The 21,406-nt window shown below is 32.0% G+C and overlaps 1 protein-coding gene across 1 annotated transcript; it reads right to left on the bottom strand.

Annotated features, from left to right (window-relative positions):
• Positions 1 to 4,179: 4,179 nt before the first annotated feature.
• Positions 4,180 to 7,023, bottom strand: LOC115988432 (aluminum-activated malate transporter 9-like). The gene is made up of 6 exons (XM_031112011.1): positions 6,550 to 7,023; positions 6,258 to 6,395; positions 5,910 to 6,179; positions 5,639 to 5,775; positions 5,384 to 5,530; positions 4,180 to 5,177 (listed from the first exon to the last, which is right to left on the bottom strand). The coding sequence occupies exons 1-6, from the start codon at positions 6,881 to 6,883 to the stop codon at positions 4,560 to 4,562; spliced, it is 1,644 nt and encodes a 547-aa protein (XP_030967871.1). The 5' UTR covers positions 6,884 to 7,023; the 3' UTR covers positions 4,180 to 4,559.
• Positions 7,024 to 21,406: the final 14,383 nt, after the last annotated feature.

The raw sequence follows: 21,406 nt of genomic DNA, 5'->3' as shown, positions 1-21,406 counted from the left end.
CCTCTCTTGAAGCAGTCGACGACCTTGTACTGTCCTTCCCACTTTGGGGCTAGCTTTCCTTGTGCTGAGTCCCTGGTGGCGAGTGTTACCCTTCTCAAAACTACCTCACCTATGTTGAAGTGTCTTGCCTTCACCCGTCTATTGTAATGCCTAGCCATGAGGTTTTGATACTGAGCTAGCCTTTGTTTAGCACCCATTCTTTCTTTGTCTATTAAGTCAAGGTTGAGATGCAACTCTTTGTCATTGTTTTCTTCATTGTAGTGATCCACTCTAAAGCTTGTAAGTCCTACCTCTGCTAGTATTACCACTTTGGTTCCAAACACAAGTTTGAATGGAGTTTCACCTGTAGGGGTTCGTGTTGTCGTCCGATATGCCCATAAGACACTCAGAAGCTTATCTGGTCATATGCCCTTTGCCCCCTCAAGCCGAGTCTTGATTAGTTTGAGCAAGGATTGGTTCATTACTTCTACTTGTCCATTGGCTTATGTATATGCTGGTAAAGAGTAGTGGTTCTTAATTGAGAGCTGTTGACGAAATTCTAGGAACGCTTCGCTATCAAACTGCTTTCAATTGTTAGAAACTAGCACCCTCGATATCCCGAAGCTACAGACAATGCTCATCCATATGAAGTTCCTAATGTTTTTTTTTCAGTGATGGTAGGTAGAGGCTCAGTTTCAACCCACTTTGTGAAGTAGTCAATGCCAATTACAAGGAACTTGAGCTGTCAAATTGCTATTGGAAATGGACCATTATGTCTAGTCCCCATTGTGCAAAGGACCATGGAGACGTCATTGGGGTGAGTTGCTTTGGTGGTTGTTGAGGGATGCTACTAAGCGTTGGCATTTATCACACGCTCTAATATAGGACTAGGCATCCTTCTGCATTGTAGGCCAGTAGTATCCTGTACAAATGAGCTTTTGAGTAAGAGAATAGGCCCCTGCGTGGTTACCACAAATTCCTTCATACACCTCTCTCAGCACGTAGTTTGCTTCACTTAGGGCTAAACATCTTAAATACGAAAGAGAGAAACCTTTCTTGTACAATATGTCCCTTATCAAGACAAAATACGAAGCCTAAACCTTCAGCTTTCTTGTACTACCTTGGTCATCTGGAAGTCGTTCGTCTTTCAGGTAAGAGATGCAAGGAGTCATCCAATTGTCTCCTAGCAGAATCACTTGGACTTCTATCTGATCCATTGTTGGTGCGCATTGTATGAAAGAGAGTTCTCTTGGAATTTGTACGAACTTTGCTTCCAAGCTTTGGCCTATGTGTTGCTTCACAAGATGCATATATTTCTTTATGCATTCCTCTTTCTCCTCGTAGTCTCCATTAACTTGTCCGACGACTACTTGGGAGTCATAATGGATAACTATAGGAGATGCTCTTGTGGCATTAGCTAAGTCAATGCCTACTAGGAGTGCCTCATATTCAACCTTATTGTTTGTTGTTTGCAATTGAAGCCTTACAGCACACTCTACCACATCCCCTTCTGGTGATTGTAGTATAATGCCAACCACCAGCATGCTTGTTGGATGAGCCATCAGCCTTGACAATCCATGTGGCTACCCCCCATTCCTTGCCCTTTTCATTCTTGGTAGGTGAAAGTTCTGCTGCAAAATCGGCTAGAGCTTGAGCCTTAATGGCTGGCTTTGGTCAATACTGCACATTAAATTCACTCAATACAATGGCCCAAAGAACCATTCTTCCCACTGCATTAGGGCTATTCATGGCTTTCTTCAGTGGTTTGTTCGTTAGGACGATTATTGTATGGGCTTGGAAGTATGGACTCAGCTTGCGAGTAGCCGTGACTAGAGCGAATGCCAACTTCTCAATAGGAAGGTATCTCTCTTCAGCTCCCCTTAAGGCTTTGCTGGTGTAGTATACGGGCATATGTATCCTTTCTTCCTCTCTGATCAAGGATGAACTAATGGCTATAGGCGACACCACCAAGTAGAGGAAAAAGTCCTTATTTGGCATTGATGGACTGAGTAAGGGTGGTGTCAACAGGTAGGCCTTCAGCTCTTCAAAAGCTTTTTGACAGTTGTTAGTCCGCTCAAATGTCTTCTCCAATGTCCGTGGTCACGATGGAAGTGGCAATACTTGTTCCTGGACTGATTGTTTGGGTATCCCTTCAGCTTTTCTGGCCACTTAAGTGCAGGGTCATCCCTGATTTGCATCAATACCTAATTCAAGGGAGTATTTACTGGGGTGAAGTTAATGATTCACCTAGATGGAGGCCTTGCCTTCCTGTCATCTCTCTTCCTATCCAGCTGAGAGGTTGTCTTCCTAGTGTTAGCTCGGGTGTCTTCTGTATTCTCTCTTCCTCTTACCCTTTCCATTTTTTTGAGCAATTAGTGCATCTTCCACATTCATGTACTTTATAGCCTTAAAAAAGCATATTAGCGATGGTCTTTGGCTCATCTCTCAGCACAAAAAAGAAGAATTCTCCTTCTTTAAGCCTACTAGAAATGGCTGTCACTAGGACCATCTCATCCATCTCGTTTATCAGTAGGGCTTCCTTATTGAATTGGGCCACGTACGACCTTAGGCTCTCATCTTTTCGTTGCCTGATCTGCATCAGTGCATGTGTTGAGCGTTTATGCCTTTGTCCCCCAATGAAGTGGGTGACAAAGTTATTGCTCAACTCCTTGAAGATTGATATAGAGTTTGGCTTAATCTTGCTGAAAAAAACTTGTGCTGACCCCTTCAGGGTGGTAGGGAAGGCTTGACACATTATCTCGTCTAAGATGCCTTGGATGTGCATGAGAGTCTTAAAGGATTCAAGATGGTCAAGTGGATCTTTCATCCCATCATGAGTCTCCAAGGATGGCATCTGGAATTTAGGCAGTAATGGGCAAGATGTGACTTGTGCCGTGAAGGGAGAGTCGATGCGATGTACTAGGTTGTCAAGTGTTGTTGTTCCTCCCTTCATGTCATTCATCATAAGATCCATTCTGTCCTTCATTGCCTTCATCTTAGTCTCCCATTGTGCGTTGCCTGTTTCGGGTTCGCGGAGCAATGCATCTTATCTTCTGGTTCGCCTACTAGGTACATTGCTCTCAGTCTTGTCTTCTTCACGATGATCATTCCTTAACTAGTGATGGTTGGTGCGCTCTTGGTGGTTGCTGGCTTCAAGTCGCTGCTTTCATAGTTGTTCAACCTCCAACGCTTGATTCTACTGCACAAGGGCTTTATTCTGCTGGGTAAGTCGTTCGATAGCAGTTGAGAGCATCTACAGTTGCCTTTCTATGGCGGTGGGGGGATTTCTAGTTTCTGGGTTGACTGATGCCATCGATTGAGTTTGGACCATACGACCTTTTGGCTCAAGGGTAAAGCAATGGCTAATCACTTGGTTCCCACAGATGGCGCCAACTGATGATGCTGAAAACCGTCAGTAGGTCTATCGCCCAAACCCACATTCTTTAGTAAAAAATGAAGAGTAGTGAACTTGCAAAAATGGAAATACCTTCAAAGAGCACCAGTGTGATGCCGATCTAAGACCCTCCAAAGATTAAGTCAAAAACTCACAATGAACTTTTAAGGAGTTTTTGAATAGTATTTTTGTGTACCTCGAAATTTGGGTGCCTTGGTGTTTATATAAGGGTCTTGGATAACCACCTTAGCTAAATTGTAGGGACATGGGGTTATCCCTCAGCTAAATTGTAGGAGTTGGGAACTATTCCTTTGCTAATTTGTAGGAGATGGAAATTATCCCATTGTTGGTCGGTTGTAAAAATGTAGGAAAGTCTTAGATGATGTGAGCATTGTAATGTAGGCTTAGTACGCCCATCTTTACCCATCCATCAATGAGGGTGACGGATGGGTTAGAAGGTCAGGCTCTTAAGTGCTTACCCATTTGTTTATGTGCGTGACGAGCACTTGGTTGGAGTAGTCATGATAATTTGCATTTGTTACATTAAGTCTTTCATTTCTGATAAGTAGGTAATTTTGGAAGACTAGCCCATTTCGGAAGACTAACTCATTTTGGAAGACTAGCCCATCTCGGAATACTAGATATAAAGTTAGCTAAAAAGTTCCCCATCAACCTTCAACCATTCCTCCTTGCGTGGATTTTTTTTCCTTTATTCCTTTGGTTTTTAGACTTGCAGTAATGTACTGCATAATAAATTGACCCTTCATTTGGGCCCAATATGATAAAAATGCAATACACAACCCAACTACACAAGTATGAATAAAATTAAATAATACTGTGTACAAACTACAAAGGTATTAGTACAACAGTATGAAAGTATCAATACATTAAACCTAGACAAGATGGTAGGCTTGGGGCTATTGAGCCCAATGCAATGATGCACAGTATGTATGGTTGGGTATAAATGTGTAAGATATGATTCATTGACGAGGGAAATTTCAGTTTTTTTAAACCAGAAATAATAAGGTGATAGGTCCAAGGCAATGGATTAGCAATATAAATTCCTTTCTTTTTTGTGAACCTTTTTTATTATTTTTTTGGGTGAATTTGCTCATGATATTCTGTGATTTTGAGGCTAACGAAACACATCTCATTTTTTGAGACTGTAACGCCTAAACAGTCTGATTCAAAATCCTACCCTCTTTGTTGAAATGGGCACATTGATAAACGGCTCCTCAAAAGCTGCTTTCTCACTGAGTTCTTCAAAAGCGTCAACCACATTTTGAAGTCTTGCAACAAATTCAATCAAAAGCGAAACAAATGTTGCTAGGGACAAGGCACTTGCACTTTCATATGTCTTGCATTCAGTTTCTTTACCAACGGCATCACCATTAAGTGAGAGACCCAATGGCCAAGATATTTTCTCCCTAGACATATCCTTTGAATAATCAAATTTTGATGGAGCCCATACTGGAAGTGACCTCAAATCGAGCACAGTTTCACTCAAAGACTTAAACCCCAATTGCATACTTTCATTATCTTTATCCAAAAGATTTTCTTGGTGTTCTAGTTCCTTAGGATGTTTTCCAATTTCCAAGCTCTCTGAATTGACTAGGAGATATGATCTTTGGTCTATCTTCTTTTGTAATTGCTCTGCAGCTTCATGAACTTCTTTAAGTAGGTCTTCGGGGCCTAGTTTTTCCATCTTTTCTACTTTGCTACCAAGCTCACGTAAAAATTTAGCACCTTCTGCTCCAACCCTTTGAAGCTCGTTACAAAAGACCCGTCTCCTTTCTGCTGGGGCCTGAATGTAGGCTCACAAGTTTAATAATTTGAATGACATTAGTTTTTTTTTATTTTATGAATGAATGACATTAGATATATTACAAATTTATTATATAACTTTTATAAAACTAATTAATGTGTTACTAATTCAAAAAAAAAAAAAAATCACATTCATTTATAATTATGCAGTGGAAATCTTTTAATAATAATAATAATAATAATTACCTGTATTTCTGACATAATACATCCATGCAGTGCCATGACTGTGAAAGCACAATGCCTTAATGCACCGCTTACTTTAACATAGTTTTTCCAAGGATAATCGAACATTTTATAACGACCGTGAGGTGGTTCCCAGACTGCGAAGCCTAACTGCACATATTAGAACACATCAAGACCATGCATAATAGTGAACACCTACTCTTTTTTTTTCTTTTTCTTTTTTCAATTAGCATTGTATGATATTAATATAGCAAATACCAGAGTATCCTCTTGGCCTTTGGATTCTACCACTGATTGGTAACCCTTGTACAATGGATCATCTGCAGCTTGGAATGTAAGAATTGTTGAAGGGACCCTTTCATATTCAACACATTTCAAGTACCCATTAACGCACCCTAGAAAACAAGCTTGGGATAATCAACAAAAAGATTTAAGCAATGTAGCTAGCTAATATATATATGAAAAAGCATTTACTTAACTTCTTGAATAATATTGTCACCTGGCATAACTAAAACAGATACTCACAGACCTTCTAATGAACTGGCTAAACTATTGAAATTTTTCACCACCAAATTGTGCAAATCCTCTCCAGACCAAATGGGGTAAATACAAATATTTACAGCTAGACAGACCCCTGCCCCCACTGCAATAAGCACTAGTCGAGTCAGGACTGCCTCTGTATATTCTCTTGTTCTATTCCCAGCAACCATAAGGATACAATAGGTCAGTATGAATACTCGAAATCCATATTCATAGGGCTTCATTGTCGGATACAGCTTCAAATAAGAGGTACAAGATCCTAACCACCATAGAGCATAAAATAAATTTTTTGTTAAACTTTTAAGTGATTCATGGTAATATTTGTTAAAATTCATACCTGTTATAAAAGTGCTTATGACAATTACAACTTGCTCCCATTGGCCAGCCAATAAAGATAGCTCAGCAAAGCAGTAAGCAAGAATTCCAGCACACAATGTTCCCAACCCACGATTAAATCCCTTGATGAAAGTTGCTCCTACGTGAAATAATAGTGAGTAGTTAGCTTTAGATTTTAATAAAAACATAAATCACCATTGAAGCAAATTTTTATAATTTAATATTTTGATCATGAACAAACTCCTAACAAATATACAATTCAAATATAATACACTAAACGATAATTATCATACCTATGCTGAATTCAAACATCACAATGACAGTGAGGATTGCCCATATGGAGTACTGACCAATGTCGTGATATGTTTCTCTCCAGAATATGAGCAAGGTCACAATTGACAATGCCAGTCCCATTTTGATTCCAAATATGATTTTTCGGGGATCAGAGCGACCCATTTCCCATGCTTTCCCAGAAAAATCTTGTAAGCTAATCAAACAATTCTTTATTTTTTCTCTTACCGAAGTGAGACATACACATCTGCTCCCCTCATCATCATCTCCTAAGCTTCTAAATGCAAGTAGCTCTTCTTTATTATTGCCTACAAAAGTATGCCTGGTTGACTCCATTTTGTCACTTTGGTTCACGTACTTGGGAAAATTAAATGCACAAAATACCAATAGCTCATGAGGGATGAGATTATAAAGAGAGTTTAGCAAAAATGGGCATTCCTAGTAAAAGCCAAAATTAGCATAGGAAGTATTCAATTTCATACAAAAAGCACAAAATAGTACCACAAAAAATAAATTATTCTTATTTATTGCTGAGTTACCAAATTAGCAAAAACATGATTTTTAATGAGAGCACAAAACCTTTTTTTTTTAAAAAAAAAAAAACAAGGGGGAACAAAACAATCCAAAAAAGAAAAAAAATGGAAATGACAAAAATATTTGTGCTTTTAATGCTTTGATACCCACACATGATCAAAGTAAGAACATGATTATTAATAATTAAATAATTAAATTCACTATTTTCAAGATGAATTGAAATGTCGTATCATGTCACAATTAATCATTTCGAGTAAAATATATTTACAACAATGCTTCCAACCTAAAATCCATTGGTTATGACTTGCTATAACTTGAGGAAAGATCTAATCACATTTATGTTATATCCTAAAAGAACAAATAAAATTATAATTAAGGTTCATTGTAATCGATTATATATTCCAGATCAACCTAATAAACATCTAATGTAGCAATAGCACTCAACACACACTTGTGCAACATCTTTCACAATCCAAATTCAGGTATCACATGACCTCTTAATACATATGAGTGTCATTTCTACCAAACGACTATTGTTTCTAATCTATATTACTTGGCCGTAATGTAGTGTGGTTGAAGGCACAATGTTTAAAAGTACATAATAATACCATTTTTTTCTCACTTTTATATATAAGATATATATATATATATATATATTAAAGTCAAAGTACAATTAGAATACAAAGTTTCTAATTGTTTTCTAATTTTGAGCCACTAGTATAATTTAATTTTCTTAATTTTAGTTCTAATTAACCCATTCATAATACTCAGCGCAAAAACTAAGATAATCACCTCATGTACCTAGATAAAATCACTTTATCATCACTATTGTTGAATGTTTTTGTGCATAAGCATGCGTTACAACCTAATTAGCATTACACCCAAGACATCCCGCTACCTCCAAACTCAACTACTTTAGGTGATTAGTGAACTTTCTATTTCTTTGGTGATACAAGGAAAAAGTTCTATTAAACTAATTGTAATGGTTATAATTTATAGCATACAACAGACCAATCAATCATATTTTATATATATATATATATATATATATATAACTAGGGACTCATGAGGGAAAGCATGAGATTCTGCCAAGTGACACATTATATGACATCCTTTTCATTAGACTTTCACCTCATCTAAATTTAGCATTTATGTTAAACTATTAAGCAATGACAAATGCATTTATTTCAATGTATTAATAAACTTTAAAGGATATGTATACATTTATAATTTTACATGGTTTGGATAGATATGGATGGATCTAAAAAGTCATGGGAAATGTAGAAGTTAAGAAAACTTTTCAATTTTCTACATAAAACTAACTTCAATGCAAAATTGCAAGAGTTGGATTCAATGAATTGAGTAATATTATTACTCGTCTCCACATTTGTCCAATATAAATCTCCATTCCCTTTGGGCTTAAAAATTAAACTTCCACCACCACGCACCCTTGGTGTAGTGGTCACTCTACATGTATAAGTGTTTGTGGGGTGTGGAGGGCAAAGGCCGGGATTCAAGCCTCTAGGAACGAGTTTCACACACATATACATACTTAGATTAGGCAAGAGTAGAATTTCTATCTTGTATAAACAAAATTAAAAATTAAAAATTAAACTTCCATAATTTTTCTCTCAATATCTTTGGTTTTCTTTCTGAGAGGTATGTTAATTTGGAAAATATTATGTTCATCTTCAATATTTTTTTTAGATGTTATGTATACGTTTTTACTTATTTAGCATAATAATGTGTTTAGGCTTATTTTTTCATATTATGTGTCAAATTAGATTTTTGGTTTTCCATATGATGCATATACTTGGTATGGATTTGTAGTTTTTTTGGTTGCTTTTAGTTCAATTTGAATTTAGAGGTTAAATTGTGATATTATTGCATCACTATGGCATTATTTTTTTTGTTGTTGTATCATGAAATTCTAGCAGTTTTTATATCTAAACTATATATAATAATAATAATAATAATAATAATAATAATAATATAATAATAGGTGAAACTGAGAGAAATTCAAATTAAAATTCCAAATTAGAGTTCTAATTTTGCGCCATGTGTTCTAAATTATTTATTATTAAAGAGTTTTATTTCTTAATTTTAGAATCAAATGTGAAACCACATTATAAATATTTATCCAAGTGAGCTATTAAATATAAAAACCAAAGAGTCTAAAATTAATGAATTGAAAAGAAGAAAAAAAAGTGCTTCACAATAATAATAAAAAATGGACAATTTACATTTTATACCTAATAATATCCTTACAAATTTTTTTTAAGAGTTAATAAAATATAAAAATAACTATTAATAGTATTTAAATTATATATATAGGAATTATATTATGCATTTTACTATATATCTTTAAGTGTATCCATGCATATGCATGAGATTACAAGCTAGTTGATATATAAAGCATAAATCATACAACAAAGACACCTAAGAACTAACACGTTTGTAAATGACAATGTGAATTGTGACCTAGTTACGTTTCTAGGTTGCATGAATTAGAGGAATTTTTTCCCTCAATGTATTTAGTTTGAATTTAGTTTTAGTAGAAAATTTCATAGATTAATTGTGATAAACAATAAATGTATTCATGAAATCAATGGGTCATAAATAATTTCTTACAAAATTTATCAAAATGCACCGTGCATTACACAAGATATCAGCTAGTTTATTATAATATTTTTTTCAAATCCATTATGGCATGAGTAAAGTTACATCACAATATTTTTCATAATTATTGATTTCACAAGTTGTGATTAATTCTCGCATGACTATATGAGTTTATCACTAACACTACTTTATTGTCTACCATTAACAATTTGTTACCTCAACAATTTTAAAAAAAAAAAATGTAAGAAAAGTTGTGACTCTAAACTTATTGTTATGATATTATAATCTATATATCCTCCTCTCACTACTTAGTTAAGTTTCATGTTACTTAAGAGAGTGTGTTGTGTATAGTATAACTTGTCTCATCCTCTCTTAAAAGTTATCATGGCTTTTGAGTGAAATTGTGGTGTATTTTTGTGTTAGAACTCATTTCCCTCTCCTTTGTGTGTATATGTGTTTGTTTCTAAAAAGAAAATAATCAAGTCCCATATTTTACTTAAGTAATTCTGAAGATGTTACAAATTTCATTTCATAAACCTTACAAACTAATGTATTATCAAATACAAATACAAATATTAAAAAAAAAAAAAAAAACTAATTTCATATATTTATTTATTATGTGGTTGAAATAATACCAATCACATTAATATCGGTGCCGAATCCTTTAACATAAAATTAATGATAATTTAAAATTTTCCTGATCTTTTCAAAAGGAGGCATGATAGCCTTACATGGCTTAATGTTGAAGAAACTTATTCTTACGGTACCATTTGTTATGCTTCGTTTTTAGTCTTCTATTAGAAGATATCAAGGACATTATGGAATTACGTGACTCTTAATGGTGAAGAAATTTCTCTTACGGTACAATTTGTTATACTTAGCTTTAGAAGTCATCAAGGACATGATAGCCTCATATGGCTTTAGAAGTCATCAAGGACATGATGGCCTCATATGGCCTCATTTAGAAGACACTTCTAAATGAGCTTAAAGTAGTTTTAATTGACCAAAAAGTGGTTTTTTTTTTTTAGTTTATAAAAAGGACATAAACCATGGCTAAATCAGAAGCCATAATACGCTCTACTAGAGTAGGTAGCAACCCATGTTTTCATCCCCTCTATAAATCTTTAGCTAATCATGCTAGTGCATGTGCCATATTATTTCTTCTTCTTTTAATGTGTACCAAGTTGGATCTGTCTAGAACCTTAAAGCTAACTTGTGCATCTTCTATTAGGGTTTTAAATGAGCCGAATTAAGCCAAATATTTAGAGTTCAAATTTGTTCATTATCTAATTTTATTTTGAACATGAACCAAGCTAGAACTTTATCACCAAACAAGATTATATATTCAAGTTTGGTTCACCTGCTTATTAAACAAACTCGAGCTTGTTCACAACTTGTTTAATTAACTTATTATTTTTCAATATATAGTAAAACCATGACTAAAAATTGTTTAATCATTCACAAATTTATAAATTTTTAGTCAAGGGTGGCCAAACATAATTTAGGGCCTAAGGCAAAAAATTTATGCAGAGCCTTTAATATGTAAATATTAATTAAACAAAATTATTTAATATTAATCAAATCAATGTTAATTTGATACATTAAATTCATAATTTGATGAATAATACCAACTAAACTAATGTTAATTTCGTATAGAGAATTGAGTATCATAGTTAAATCATAAATATTAATATAAAGAAATATAAATTTATTACGATTAAAAAATATAATTTATTTTGGATATATGACGAGACATATTTACGTAAAGCTGTGATCTAATTTTTAATTTTATATTGTTTTTAAGAGAGAGAGATAGATATTATTTGGTATGTGGTTTTGTAGGATATTAGTTTACTAAAATTAAAGTCTCAAAGTATCATGGGAGATTAATCTATAATCGATGATTTAACACATTTGTAACATTTTTTGAAACATTTTAGGGTTCTATCAATCCCGTACTTTAAGAGTCTTAATAAAAATGAAAAGGAAAAATACGCTAAAAGCAGTATAAAAACAAGTTTCAAAAAATTTGTAATATCCCTAACATCACTAATTAAAAAAATGCACAATCTTTAAAAATATATATATAATTTAATAAAAATTTAGCCATGTAATCATGAGAAGTGGGGCATTTTTCCCTCAGCAGAATTTTTTTTTTTTTTTTTTTTTTTGGTGAGGCCTTAGACTTAAGCCTTGGGCCGGCCCTGTTTTTAATACAAATAAATTATTTATATTGCCAATGAATTACAAATAATAATTCGATATCATGGTTGGTGACATTACTATTATCTGGCTTGGCAAGGCAACCATTTTTCCTTTCTTTCATTATTTCGGATAATTATTCCAAGACCACCATCAGTTCCACGAAAGAGGACCCCCATTAAATTGGAGCATTTGAATCTTTGTTTTAGATGCCACTTTACACAAAAGTATATTGAAATCATTTGAAAATTCCTACCGACATTAAATTTGAGTTCCTTTGGCTGGATTTCAAAAGTCATGAGTGGAGCGTTGGATTCCATATGAAATGGAAGCAAAAGTCATGAGCAGAGCCCCACCCAATGAATAAAGCAAAACCAATTATGCAGTCAATCTTGGCGTGTTTCGTTTTGTATCTTTCACACTTTGTATTATTTCTTCCTATGAGCTTTTTTTGAAGTGTCTTCCTATGAGCTGTCAAGCTTTCACACTTTGTATTATTTCTTCCTATGATATTATCAATTGTGTGTCCCAATTAAAGCTGTCAAGCTTTATGTCATTTCTGTTAACTTTTTGAACCTGACTTTTGAAACCACGTGAAGTAAAATTGATTTAGATCGTGCAAATCTTAGGGATTGTTTGGTTTAAATTTAGAAAAAAAATGGTATATTTTGTTTTCATTTTTAGTTTTTAGCGAGATTCAGCACTAAGTTATTTGGTAGCATTATTAGTTTTTTTTTTTTTTTAATATTGCTATTACGCATCTAAGTTATTATTTGATGCTACTGGATATTATCAATTGTGTGTCCCAATCAAGCAAAAGCATCTGGCGGTTTAGTTTTCTTGTTCGTAATGGACTTACCAACATTGTGCTAATGTTTACTTAATTTTCATATTGGAGTGTATTTAGTTCTTGTTTAGTCTCTAAGAAATTCAATAAGACAACCTAAAATCTTTTCATTTCAATCTGTATTTTCTTGACAACCAAACATGGCCTGAATTTGGCCCTTAGGCTTTTGCATTTTTGGTTATAGGGTTTGGTCCTGTCCCTCGTATTTTGTCTTTTAACCAAACATCCCTATCCACTATACAATTCATTAACAGTCATAAGTGCTGACACTTCTAGCCATACCTCACCAAATCCACCACCCAAAAAAAAAAAAAAAAAAACCATCTTCCAATAACCATCCTCCAATATGGAGAGAAGACCCACCTGGTGGACCAGGCCAGAGGGAGTTGGGCCCAAATGATGTTCAAAATAATCTACCACCATGTTAAGGTAATTCCATAAAGATGGAATTATTTATGGTTGCTTTCCGAAAGTGTTGAAACTAATAAAGCTACCAATAAAGCAATCATTCTGATTTTTTTAAGTGAGCTCTGTTTTGTATCTTTGTTATCTTCGTATTCACATCAATCTTACTAATTTAATATTTTATTAAAAATTTATCTAAATTTAACCAAAATAAACGTGCATCAATTTCACTAAATTAATTAAAGTTTTTAAAGAGAATAGATTCATCTCTATATATGATATAATGAACCTCTATCCTTACTATATTAAATTTCAATATTGACAAAATATTGAGTCTAAAATATATATATGAAAATAATAGACAGCTAAACCTAGAAATAGAGTATTAAATGTCATTACTGAATGTTTAATTTAGTGTCTTGTAATTATAGGGATATTATTTCCTTGGATGTATTGGGATCCAAATAGACCTCCTTCGATCTTTGTTTTTATTGAGAACTTGGCTACGTAATTCGTCTAAACAAAATTGGTTGCATACGTCAACCACCCAACTCCATATATTCTTTCTTTGGATTTTTATCATAAAATATCATTATTACCTCTATAAAAAATAAATAAATAAATTGACATGGCCGCAATTTTCTTTTCTCTTCAACTTCGGGAAAACCTTACAAGTTATTACAAGTATAGTATTTGGCAGATTATGACTCTTGATTACTTAAATTTTCCTTTTTTTTTTTTTTTTTTTACAATAATTTGATAGTTATATTAGAGAGCTGAGATTTGAATATTGTATGTCTTGGAATGAGCAAGTACCAATCAATTGAGTTATAAGGTTTTTAGTTTACGTTTTAGTTTTAAAAAATAAGAAGGTAAATGATTAGCCTATTTTTATATTCTTAATTTTTTACTTTACAACATGACTTCTTTTTATTGTGATACAATGAATTTACTTTTTATTTTTTATGAAGTACAATTAATTTTTATTTGATTTTTGTAAATTTTAAACATATTATGAAAATATATATTGAAAATGAACTGTCAAATTTTTAGAATATAGTAAAAGAAATTTCATTGAAGGTTATACTTGAGTTAATAATAAATTTTGTTAAGAAAATTTAGATAATTTTAAATGAATTGTAGGGTTTAAATGGATTGAAAACACTTTTAAATGAGTTTAAAGTAATTTTAATTAACAAAAAAGTGGTTTAAATTATTAAGAAAAAGACATAAAATTAGACACTTTTTTTATTATTATAAAAGAATCAATGGAGATATATTATTACTCAAACCATGGCTAAGTTAGAAGCGATAATAGTATAACACATTCTACTAGAGCAGGTAATGCAGCATTTCATGTTTCCACCCCTCTATAAATCTTTAACTAATCTTATTAGTACATCTGTACATATGCCGTGCTATTTTCTCTTCTTTTAATGTATATCAAGTTGTATATATAGCCTCAACATCAAATTGTGCGACTTCCGTTATAAACGAGTCAAGCCAGGTTAAGTCAAATATTTAAAGATCAAATTTTTTCATTATTTAATTTTATTTTGAACATAATCCAAGCTAATACTTTATCCCTAAGCAAGATTATACATTCAAGTTTGGTTCACTTGCTTATTGAACAAGCTCAAGCTTGTTCACGACCTATTTAATTGACTTATCATTTTTCAATATATAATAAAATCATGATTAAAAATTATTTAATCATTCACAAATTTATAAATTTTTATTACGGATGAATTGTTTATATTGTTAATAAACAACAAATAATAATTTGATATCATGATCTTGTTTGTCAAAGCAGCCATTTTTCCTTCCTTTTATTACCTCGGATAATTATTCCCTCAGTTCCACACAACAACAACAACAACAACAACAACAACAACAACAAAAAAAAAACCATTAAATTGGAGCATTTTAATAATTTAATCTTTATTTTGATGCCATTTTACACAAAGGGTCCGTTTGGATTGAGTTTATTGTTACTGAAACTGAAAACTGAAACTGAAAACACTGTAGCAAAATAATTTTTAAATATGTGAATAGTATCGTGAGACCCATTTTTAATGAAAAAGTTACTAAAAGTGAAATTTATAGGTACATGAACAGTGCACGAATGCACTGTTCACGGAAGACTTAGTTAAATATTGCGGCTGAATAAAAAAAAAAGGCAAAACGTGAAAGGTAAAACGCACCGCAACTTTCTGTACTCTCCAAACGGACACAAAAATATATTGTAATTACTAATTAGAATCCAATGGAATTATATAATAGATTTATGGTAAATAGCTTTTAAGAATTAAGGTTCCGTATAACCTATTAGCAACCAAAAAAAAAAAAATCCGTATATCCACTTATGCAAATTATGCTCGAAACTTCCTTCCGACATTAATCGTTTGAGTTTCTTTGGCTGCATTCTATTAGTCATGAGCAGAACGCTGGATTCCATATGAAATGGAAAAAGCAACCAATAAAGCTGTCAATAGATAACCAAAAAAAAAAAATTTAAAGCTGTCAATCTTGGCGTGTTTCGTTTTGTATCCTTTTCACTGTATATCATATATATCTTCGTACTCTTTTTGTCATTTTTGAAACTGATGACTTTTGAAATCGCGTGATTTAACGTGACAGCAAAGAAAAAAAAAAGCCCGAAACTAATTGCATTGTTTTCTTGACGACTTTTCAGTGTTTTCTTGAACCTTTCACAGAATAGAGTAACTCTTTCCCTGCCAAGTCCCAACTCAACTATTTCTCAAAAAAAAAAAAAAAAGTCCCAACTCAACTTTCTACGGTATATGATACATCAATATAAAAATTTTTACACACGTTATAATACATATCATATAATATATATTGTGTATAGTATAATATTGACAATTATAACTATGAGAGAGATTGACATTATGTGCAATACTTAGGATATTGTATTGATGCTACTATGAATGGTTGAGATTGAAAGTTTCATTTAGCAACTTTCAATCTCAACCGTTAATTAAAAAAAGTTAAGCAAAAATTTATAAGAAGCAAAAAAAAAAAAAAAAAGTTGAAAAAGTAAAAATTGCAAAAACTTTGTGAGACCGGATCCTAATCCCTGAGTGAGCAAAACAAGAAGGAAAAAAAAAAAAAAAACCTTCCTCAGCCAGAGCACTTTATTTATTTATTGAGAATCAACGTAGACATTTTGGACCCGTTTGGTAGAGCATTTTAGCAACATATTTTCAGTTTTTAAATAATATTACATTTATTTTCACACATTTTTTCACCTATACATATTTCAAAAAAATACAAACAATATTATTCAAACTACTCTACCAAACAAACCCTTTATTACTCAAACCATGGCTAAATCAGAAGCCATAGTACGCTATACCTTAGTAGGTAAGGAAGTGGTCCATGTTTTCATCCCCTCTATAAATCTTTAGCTAATCTTGCTAGAGCATGTGCGTGTTATTTCCTCTTCTTTTAATGTGTACCAAACTATATCTATGTAGAGCCTTTACACCAATTTTTTTCCCAAACAACATCCAAGGTGGAGCTTATCACCAAACAAGATTATATGTTTAAATTTGGTTCTTTTGCTTATTAAACAAACTTGAGCTTATTCACAAACTATTTCATTAACTTCTCATTTTCTCATATATAGTAAAACCATGATTGTATTTATTGTCAGGGGTAGCGCCACCTTATGGCCAAGGTGGTCCTAGGACCACCCTGACCTTAAAAATATATATATATATATATAATAATTTTAAAAATTTTATTTGTCTACCCTTCAAAAAAAATTTAGGAACATCCATAGTTTTTTTTTTTTTATGCCAATAAAATTAAATTTTGCTTCATAATTTGTTTTACATTCAGTTGATGAATGATTACTTGGTTGTGTACATTGAAAGAGATAAAACTTGTAACACTGATAATGAGACTATCATACAACAATTTCAAAATATGAAAACTCGTAGAATGCAATTGTAAATTTTATGTATTTGCATGTTTTTTTATTGTTGTTGTTGTCAATATTTGAATTTCTCTTTTTATTGGATGGTACAATTTATGTTTCTTAAGAAACACCCTGAAAAAAAATTTTAGAGCCACCACTGTTAATATTGTTAATAAACTACAAATAATAATTTGATATCATATAAATCTATTTACGAATCTATACAATTTAATCTCAAATCTATATAAGTATTTTTTTTTTTTTTTTTTTTTTTACAATCATTAGTATATTAATAGACAAGTTTGAACCTAAGCCTGAATTGCCATAAATGCACCTATTAACATGATCCTATTATGTTTGAACTTGACTCATTTAATAGTCAAGTTTGAACTTAAGCTTGAATTTAATTTAACATAAAGTACTACATGCCCTAGCTTCGATGACGGTAGCCAAATCTCCTTAAAATACTGCTTCCCTTATGTAAATGTCCTTTGAAAACTACACTGCCATTCTTGCTGCCATGGCTTCCACATGATCAGTTCTACGAAAGAGGGCTCCATCAAATTGGAGCACTTGAAAGTTGAATCTTGATTTTAGATGCCACTTTACACAAAGTATAGTCTAATTAGAATATAATTGAATATATAAATAGATTATAATATATAGATTTATGGTAAATAACTGTTAAGGTTTCGTATATCCACTAATGTAAATTATGTTGAAACTTCCTACCGAATCATTTGACCATTTGAGTTCCTTTGGCGGGGTTACATATGAAATCAACAGTCGACAAAAGTATTGAGCAATGCACCAAATTAAAACTGTCAATCTTGGCTTGTTTCGTATTGTATCTTTCTGACTTTGAATATTTTCTTGTACTGAGAATGAGATAACGTGAAATACCTAGATTATTGTAATTGTAATAAATGGCTGGATTGAAAGTTGAAATAAATTTCTTTCAACTTTCAATGATTGAAATTGAAATAATTTTAATGATTGAAATTGAAAGAAATTTATTTCAACTTTCAATTTCAATCATTAAATTAAATATATTAAAATTAAAATTAAGAAGTAAAAAAAAGTAAAAATTTTGTGAGAACAATTTTTATTTTTTGTCCATTTTCGATTGTCAAACAAGTTTTTTAATCTCAAAAATAAAAAATTATTTTTAGAAACAAAAATAAGGGAAGATGACAATTACCAAACATACCCTTATATTTTGAATTTCAAAACTGTGTTGTGTCTTGTATACCTTATAAAAATGTATAAATTTACAAAATTATCCTTAAATAAATTTATCAATTTTTTTGAAAAGATTTATTCTTAATGAGATAATTAAAAAGATGCCCCAATTAGATTAATTTTTTAAAAAAATATTTGTTAGTTTTCTTTTCAAATAGTTTTAAAAATAAAGTAGGAGTATAATAAGAATATTAACAAATTAATTAATTTTATTTTTATAAACAAAACAATATTTTGTTACATTCCCAAATGGATGGAGTAAATACTACCGTTGGAATGAAGGGTCAATTACCAAATTACCCAAATGTTTTGTTAAAAACCCAATTTTACCCTTTGAGTGATCAATAGATTAGACCATCTCCGCAGCTCATGCCACAGAACAGATCTCATCTCTCTGCTGCTTTCCTCTACGTGCTGCTGCAGGTTATTCTTCCTCCTCCTCCTCTTCTTCCTCTTCCTCTTCCTCTTCTTCTTCTTCTTCTTCTCTTCTCTTCTCTATTTTTATTTTATTTTATTTATGCCTTATGTATCTGATTTGAGAAAACCTTTTGCAGGTAGAGTTTTTGATCAACAAAACACCAAGTAACACTGACCTGCTACCAAAAACCACCAGTTACCATCATAGATTTTAAAATATTTGCTAAAAATTAACTTTCAATCTCAATTATTAAATTGAATATATTAAAATTTAAATTTAAAAGTTAAGAAAGTAAAAATTTTGTGAGAGAAGAGGGGTGAATTGCATCAGGTCTGATCTCAATCCTCATTTCTTCGTAAGTCATATAGCCAGAGCAATAAATTTGAGAAAAAAAAAAAAAAAAAAAACCGAAACAGTTCATTGTGTTCTTGGGCTTTCACAGATCATGGTAACTCTTTCTGCACTCCAAGTCCCAACTCAACTTTCTGAGGTGTCTCTCTGGTTACTTCATTTCCCAAATTTCTCTCACTCCCAATCCTTATTCGGTCAGCATAATAATTAGCCATGAGAAAAAATTCAATTTTTCTTTTCTTACCTTCTTGAAGCTAAGATAATTGGTGCTGTTGGTTTAGTGGTCCACTTGATTAGAATTAAATTTTTCGTTAGGAATTGGAGACTGGGGTGGGGACTGGTGAGTAGTATTTTCAATAATTAGTTACTAATCTGTCATTTCTTATTCTTAAAATCACAATCAACCCAGATTTAAAAAATAAAATAACCATACGACTTTATAACATTCAAGTCTTATATATATATCTTCATATAAGATTAATAAACTCAAGTCATTAAAATAATACTTATACAATCCCAAAAATATAGTCAATCAATTATTTATAATCTTTACAACTTTTATTTATTCATATATCCTTTAATTTTTTTAAGGCTGACAAGTCATTTTATATTTATTGTCTTATTGATCAAGCTTGAACTTATTCACAAACTATTTAATTAACTTATTATTTTGTCCTTCCTAAAAAAAATTATTATTTTCTCATATATAGTAAATTCATTGAAGGTTATATATTTAAGTTAATAATAATTTTCTGAGAAAATTTAGATAATTTTAATGAATTGTAGGGTTTAAATGGATTGAAAACATTTTTAATGAGCTTAAAGTAGTTTCAATCTACCAAGAAGTAGTTTAAATATTAAAAAAAATTACATAAAATTAGAGCACTTTATTTATTTATTTTTAAGAATCATTGTAGACATTTTATTACTCAAACAATGGCTAAACCAGAAGCCAAAATACTCTATACTTGAGTCGGTAAGGATACAGTCCATGTTTTCATCCCCTCTATAAATCTTTACCTAATCTTGCTAGACCATGAGCGTACTTTTTCCTCTTCTTTTAATGTGTACCAAACTATTTTTAGACCCAGACTATTCATAGAACGGTACGGATAGAACGGTACGGAGAGAGGCTCAAGATTTTTAAGGTTGGACTGAGGTTCAACTAAGGTCGAACCCCAATAATGTCATAATTACTTTATTAATTAATTAAATACAAATATAGATATTAAATTTATAAATTTAGCATAATTGACTGGTCTATATATATATATATATATATATAACCAAAATCTCTATTGACACCATAATTTTTCGCGTCAGCACAACATAATATTTAAAAAATAATATATATATAATTTAATTCCAAAAAATAAAATACTCACGTTAATAAAAAAGAGAGAGACGCCTGTTAGTACTCTCTTTTATGTATATATAAAGCAATGCGGCTTTGCCTTAGACGAAGTGACTTTGTTTCTGAAAACCCCCAAACTTGAAAAACTTCAGAGTTGAGACACACACAGCCACACCCATAAAACTTGAATATCTAGACACCCTTGCAATTTGGACCTTATTCACCAGCCATAGCCATGGAAGTCATTACCATTCCATATTGGCCTATATTTTTTGTTCTGGCCAGTGAACCGATATCAAATTACCTCTAAAACGTACCACTTGATATTGGACTGTATCAAAAAATCTAAATCGGGCAGTACAAAAAGTGAAAAAGAAAAAAAGAAAAAAGAGAAATTAGTGGCAGAATTCACGTTGATGTGATTATCATGTTTCCAATTGATCCCCACATTGCCTCTCCGACTCCTCAAGTTTTCTCAGTCCACCCCTCCCTTTCTTCTACTTCTTCTCCTTCTTCTTATGCTTTGGATGGACCATCATTTATTCTTCTTTTGTTTTATGTGGCTCTTGGTTTATGAGCCACCTAGACCTCTCATGTGAATTTAATGTATTGTTTTGAAACTCGAAACAACTTTTAGATTTTTTTTTTCGTTTATTTTTTGGTAGAACTGTTGGAAATTACAATTTTACACAAAAAGCCTTTCATTTGGTAACAAAAAGAATGTGTTTATTATTATATAGGGGAAATTACACTTTACCACCCTAAACTATACACTAGATTACACTTTGCACCTTAAACTATTCGAATACACGCTTTGCACCCTAAACTGTGACCTTTGATACACTTTGCACCCCAATGTTAGTTTTATGGTTAAGTTAGACAGAAATTAATAGCATGTGACTTGCATGTGATTTTTGCTTAGGGGTGACACTATTTAATGA

Source organism: Quercus lobata, chromosome 1 (assembly GCF_001633185.2).
Source record: "Quercus lobata isolate SW786 chromosome 1, ValleyOak3.0 Primary Assembly, whole genome shotgun sequence".
NCBI classification, from domain to species: domain Eukaryota; kingdom Viridiplantae; phylum Streptophyta; class Magnoliopsida; order Fagales; family Fagaceae; genus Quercus; species Quercus lobata.
The sequence above is the reverse complement of the archived record's forward strand: the minus strand, read 5'-3'. Positions and strand labels throughout refer to the sequence as shown.